The sequence below is a fragment of the Atta cephalotes genome (genome assembly GCF_000143395.1).
Source record: "Atta cephalotes unplaced genomic scaffold scaffold00037, whole genome shotgun sequence".
Taxonomy (NCBI): domain Eukaryota; kingdom Metazoa; phylum Arthropoda; class Insecta; order Hymenoptera; family Formicidae; genus Atta; species Atta cephalotes.
Genome location: NW_012130101.1, coordinates 101882 through 108343, shown reverse-complemented (window position 1 = coordinate 108343; position 6462 = coordinate 101882). Strand labels below are relative to the sequence as shown.

At 38.8% G+C, this 6462-nt stretch overlaps 1 protein-coding gene across 1 annotated transcript in view; it reads right to left on the bottom strand.

Moving 5' to 3' along the window:
• Positions 1-2177: 2177 nt before the first annotated feature.
• The window catches only part of LOC105621724 (BAG domain-containing protein Samui-like), a 20061-nt gene continuing 15776 nt past the window's right edge, over positions 2178-6462 (bottom strand). The window contains exons 2-3 of the mRNA XM_012203182.1: positions 2831-4366; positions 2178-2624 (exon numbers count right to left, since the gene is read on the bottom strand). Coding sequence (XP_012058572.1) covers positions 2178-2624; positions 2831-4366 — 1983 coding nt within the window. The remainder of the gene's footprint in view (positions 2625-2830; positions 4367-6462) is intronic.

Here is a 6462-nt window from a genome sequence, read left to right as displayed (position 1 = left end):
CTTCCACGATTTGTTTATAAATTACGTTAGTGTATAATTTTTGTGTTAATTATTTATATAATATTTGTATTACTTTTTAACATATTCCATCTTGCGTAAAAATTAACACATAAGTTTGAGTGGATGATTTGAGAAACGTGTGTTCAATTTAACACAAATTTTTCAAATCTATTTAAAAATAAAATAGATGTACCATGGTATATTTAAAATTTGATGGAAGATAACAATTTAGTATAAACTAGTGCAGTAGTAAAAAAATAAGCTTCTTATTTCAGTTTATCTTAGGCCACTTAATTTTAGAACATCTCTTTCTCATTTACATTAAAAAGAGAAAGCAACAGATGATTAAAATTTCTTTTTCTTTTTAAATTGAGTATAGTATTGATCAAAGTGCGCAAAGAAAGAATTTTGCGTTTGGTTAGAATTGCAAAAAAAAAGAAATTAATTGGGTTGATGTATCTTGAGACAATAAATCAATGAACACAAGTAGCATTTTTTAAAATTTTTTGTTTAAATATCTGTATTTTTAGTTTAGAGACAGATTCCAATTTTGATTTTATAATCTATCTTATATTATACGGAATCCTCCTGAATGCAGAAATTTTACAAAAAATACGTTTTAACCAGAGTTACGTACAAAAAATATTTGGCTGGTTTTTAGAAAATAAATCGCGTAATCTGTATATACAACATTCACTTATGAGGCAAAATCTGTACTTTGGCAACTTTTAAATGTCTGTTAAAAGAGGATTCTAATTTGCACTAAATTATACACGCATAAATTAATTTACGTCGCGGAACACATCCCAATGATAAATCTAGGAAGGTAGGAAGAAACGAGGGACGGCATCGGTATTCTCGACGAATATTCATGATTCTAAAGTTTGTATGTGCACATGCTTCTTACACACATCCGTGCCACTTTCTGTCGGCAGATGTGCGCGCGATACGCAGAAAATTATTAGCGTCAACAACAAACATACTTGCGAACACGAAATCATCTCTCGGGCAGGCATACAATAAATTAGAAATCAATGTTAACTCGTCATCACTGCCGTCACGTGCACGCTCTACGTGATGATGTACCGAGTATAACGTCGTTATAAATCTTCCAAACAGATCAATTTTCCTGTATTGTGTCGTAAAGAGCCAAAATTTAAAAAAACCGAAATTTTGACTCGAATCCAATCAACAAATCGTGCAAACTTTACAAAAGATTTTTATATTCGTATATTATTTTATAAAATACAAATATAATCTTTTTCTGCGATCACAACTAAAAAAAATTACGTATTTTCTTTACGTATAATCAGTAATTGCTTGATGAATAATTTCTGCGGCACGATTTACGTGGCAAATTGGTCTGCTCGACAAGTGAATATATAACGAAACTACATCTGGCCTTTTATAGGATGTCTTCGAAGTTACGCGCCCGGACTCGTAACGAGACTTGAATCTTATCCCCGCGATTTCGAATCCATTTCACACAAGTCAGATGCAATTTCTATTTATCTCACAATCATCCACGAGCTCGCAAATTATAAATAAATTAGAAGAAAGGATTATATATTATCGACGGATGAGGATTATATATTATCGACAGAGAGAAAAATTCGTCCGCTGCGCGTATTCCTACAAAGATTCTTTCTTAGAAAAGATTCTTTCTTTGAAAAAATATAATGGAATACGCGGATGTGCTTAAGAGCTTCAAATCGAAGGCCGAGAAAGTCAACGAACTTATGGGTGGTACCGTTTCGGTTCGCTCGTGATTATTTTATAAAAAAGGAAGGCTTCGTCCTAAGGCAATGACGAGTGACTGAAGGATTCGTTGCTCAAACGCGATTAGCTTGATTCTAATTCGGAAACTCAGAAAAAGTAAAAAAAGACAGCAGTCTTCAGCGTCTTAATACAAATCAAACCATTTCGCGATTTCTACGACAATTCGATGTCCTTCAAAACTTCTTCATTTTTATCCTTTCCATCACTCGGCGTTCCATTGTGATTCAAGAAACTTCATTTTTAGTCGATCCTCGTTCCTTTATGACCCACGAAACTCTCTCTCTCTCTCTCTCTCTCTCTCTCTCTCACACACACACACTCATCCGCCAACTCTGGTCGAGTCGTGTCCACGTTAGGATTCACGTTCGACTATACGACACTTCCTCAACGTTCTGTTTTTACTTCGCGCTCTCCGTTGGTGGTGGTGGCAGCGGGATTGCTTGCTCGGATACCGGTTGCTGTTGCTGCTCCTTCTTTTTGGTCTTCTTTGCCTTCTTTTGCAGTCTCGGCGATTCTGTTGAACTCCGCTGGCCGTCATTCATTTCCGTTTTTCCCTCTATCATTTCCTTCGTCTGCTGCTTTAACGTCTCGTGTTTATTTTCTATTGTTTGTAACGCGTCTTTTTGTTGTTTTTCATCTTTTCCATCACTTGGTTTGGACTCCTTGCTTGTTTCGACCGCGCATTTTGTTGATTCGTCTGTCAATGCGACAGGCTGTTCTGCGACAGGCATAACTGGATTCTCTGTTTTCTGTTCGGTAATCTGCTGTCCGGTAGGAATAATGTTTTGATTTGCTGATTCGACAGCTGTTGCCGCACTTTCACTTTCCGAGGATTCCACTTTCGTCTGCAAAACCGAAATAAAATGCCAAAAAATAAGATAATTCGTATAAATATTGCGATCGTAAAAGTAAAATAATTTGTCCTAAACAAAAAAAGATAAATAAAATATAATTTAGAGAATAAAACAAACTAAAATTGTTAAACTAAAATTTTCTGTACAGTTGACAAATATCCTGCATTTTAACTGTCACTTCACTCGCGATTTCTCACCTTCGTTGGCGACGACGGCACCGGTGGAAGCGGTATCGGCTCGTTACTAAGCTTCTCTTGCTTCGCGTCTACCTCCATCGGCTCAGAAATGTGTGAGATTTCTTTTCCCTGCTGATCTTTCTCAGAATACTCCTGAGCCACTTTATGCACGGTGGGTTGTTGCTCCTGTTGATTGGCAATTGGTGTTTTTGTTTCCAGCAAGCTAATGGTATCCTGAATGCTCTTAATGGCGTTCTTACGTGCCTGCCGCACGTTCTCCCGACCTTCCGTCTCTATATCATCCAGCTTGATTAATTCACGCGTCAACATCTCGTCCAAGTACATATACTCCTTGTCCTGCCGAGAATCACCAACGTAACGTTGCACCTGCTCGGCCAGATCGTCCACATCTTTTTGTACCTGGGCGACTCTCTCCAGAGGATCCTTTGGCACCGGAGGCTTTGGTTTTGAAGTTTCTTGTTGTTGCTGTTGTTGTTGCTGTTCCTGATGAGGTTGAGGTTGAGATTGCTGAGTCTGCTGTTGCTGATGGTGTTGCTCATAATAATGCTGAGGTTGCTGCTGCTGTTGCTGCTGTTGAGGCTGTTGCGGGTGGTGATACTGAGGTTGTTGCTGCTGTTGAGGTTGTTGATAATAGTATTGCGGTTGCTGATGTTGTGACTGAAATTGCCGCCGCATTGGCTGTTCAAAACTTGACGGCTTATAAAACGCATCCTGGAAATGCGACGGTGGCCACTGCTGTCGACTGAAGCGTTCGTTAAAGTGCGAGGGTCTGTGAAAATGATGCGCTGGCGGTGACGATCTGTCGAAATGGTGAGACGGCGGTGACGATTGTCGCTGCTGAAAGGTGGACGGCGGCGCGTCGTCTGTCGCGACCTTTGGCATCACCGGCACGTCGCGACCCTCCACGAAGATGGGGATATGTCGGACATTGCTGGCTGGTTTACTAGGCGACTGCGCACGTTGCTGATTGTGCTGCGGTGTGATATCTACTCGGGACACGAATTTCTGACCTTGACCAGGTTGCGGTGGTAGTTGTTGTTCTTGACCTGGCTGTTGCGACTGTTGCTGTTGCCAGCTTTCCGTCGGTGGTGCTGACATCGAGCGCTGACCGCGCTCATCCTTCTCCGGACTTGTCTCCATATCGCGACGTCGCTGTTGCTGGCCTATGTCCACTGTATTACGTAGACCGTACTGCGGTATCGCGGACGATGACGTCGAATCGTGCTCGCCACCGCCGCCGCTGTGCGAGCTGACGGCACTCGCACCACTCGCGGCACTGCTACCACTTGCTTGACTACGCGCGTCCTCGTCCTGATGCTGCTGACCTTGTTGCTGCTGGTCGTCGTTGTTACTACCACCGGAACCGCGGCGTCGGCGGCGACGGTCACGCAGCAGGGAACCGCTGAACGGCCAAGGCGGACCGCGCAGGTGCTCAGCGAATTCGGGGTGGCGCGCCGCAAGGTCGTCCAGGTGCGCGCGGATGCCGTCGCTGCGCGGACGCTCGAAAACGTCGGCGTGGTCGTCGAATGGGAACCCCTACGGAGACAGATAAAAATTTGATAAAACCAATGTTCAATTGATGTTGTTGAAATGAGGAATTACTCATACATCAACAACTAGAATCTTGATCACATTGTTACCTAAAACCGGCTTGACAGGTGTTTGATATGTGCAAGAGATGAAAACTTAAAGTTAAAAAACAATTTATGCAATATTGAATATCTTTCTTTTCGTGACGAACGAATATTTAAATACAAGGTAAATGTTCAAGAAAACATTTAATCTGGAAGGAAGACTTTCGTTTACTCATCATTCTAACTATCTAAGATTATAAAAGAAAAAAACACAGAAGATCTTATCAATCTTATCAATTATATTTGAATAAAAATATTTTTCAATAAATTGCAATATTTGCAATCATAATGACAATATTGTAATGATAATGACAATATCTGCAATTGATAGAATAGATCTATATATCAAAAATTATTTTCTTGTTTCGAGAAATTAAATCATGTTTATTTGTATTTGTATTTATATCTTTTTGATTTGACAGTTTATCATAGCTGTAAATACAGCTCATTTTGATTATATATAATTCATTTCTAAATATGATTATCAACTAACGAAATAAAAAGAGAATTTTCAGAATATTTCAGCAAATCATGATGCACCGTTATTGGCTAAAATAGGACGAGTCAACCGTTAAGCCGTAATCGAATCGGCCAATTACAGTAGAAATGTAAGACAATAACTTTTGTCTCTAATCTTCAAAGGCAGATAATAGGAGTAACAAAATTCGGTGTATTCCCTAATTTATGCCAGGTTCATATTTCCTAATAAATTAAGGGCAACTTAAATTCCGATTAATTTATGAAGCAATATTATAGCAATATATTTTGCTAATGTAGGTAGAATAATTAATTGTTTATTGTTTAATATATAAACAGAAAGAAAATTAAATGAAGTACGATTAATTATAGGATAGTCCATAAATGTTCTGAAAGGGATAATTTCTAAAGATTTATTTAAAGTCCGATTGCATCAAGTTAGTTTGATTTTAAGCGAAGAAGCTTAACATTATGTCTTTATTTTTTTAAAACCAATAGAGAATTAGAAAAGGAGAGACTTAAAAGTAACATTGGTGCATTTGGGCCTAAGACAAAAAAAAATTTCGAAAACCATTTCGAAATTTTGTGTTTTCGAGTGGTTTTCGAATTTTTAGAAAAAAAATGAAATTTTTCCTTCAACTTTGGTACCCTATATTTTTGAAACTGAACCATTTCAAACACATATAAAATTTTTATAATGAATTATAATGTGTATAAAGAAATCTCCTCCTTAAAATTTTTTAGAATACTTAAGAATCATCCTGTATAGCTAGAAATTTTGCAATAATTATTAGTTGAGTTGATTGTTGACCAATTGAAGTATTTCTTCCGAGAGGATAACCCACTAGCTGAAATATTGTTCTACAGATTATATGATTGTATTTGCTTTCATACGGTTTCATCTGATGAAAAATAATTTTCTTCACTATATATGAAGTTATTCAGTAAAATAAACAATTGTATCTGATATTATACAATTATTCCTTGTAGTTGCATGTAATTATCGAATTATACATAGGAGTTTCATATGAATTTTATAATGATTTCAGGAACTCTATCCCCGATTACATTAAGTAGTTATCCCTTCGATTTCTTCGAAATCACCCTAACGGCAACAGCTGTGCGTGACATTCAGTCTCGACTTCGATCCAAACGCGAGCAAGGGCGCTGAAGGGGAAATTCGCGTAATCGGGTACGAGGTGACGAATCCTCCTTCTCTTCTCTCTCTCCTTCTCCTTCTCTTCCTGCGACGAATCGAGGTCGCTTCGTCGTCCCACTTAGTGCGACCGGCGGATATACGTTGTAAGAAAACCATACTCGGGACGCACGAGAGAAAGAAAGAGAAAATGAGAGAAAAATGGCAGTAGAAGGGACAGTATAGAAAGAGAGAGAGAGAGAGAGAGAGAGAGGAGGAGAGAGAGAGAGAGAGAGAGAGAGATACTACTATACATACGACGCGACCAACCAACTACTACGTATTTACTTTACTTACGTTCCGTCGTCGTCGTCGACTATCCGAAC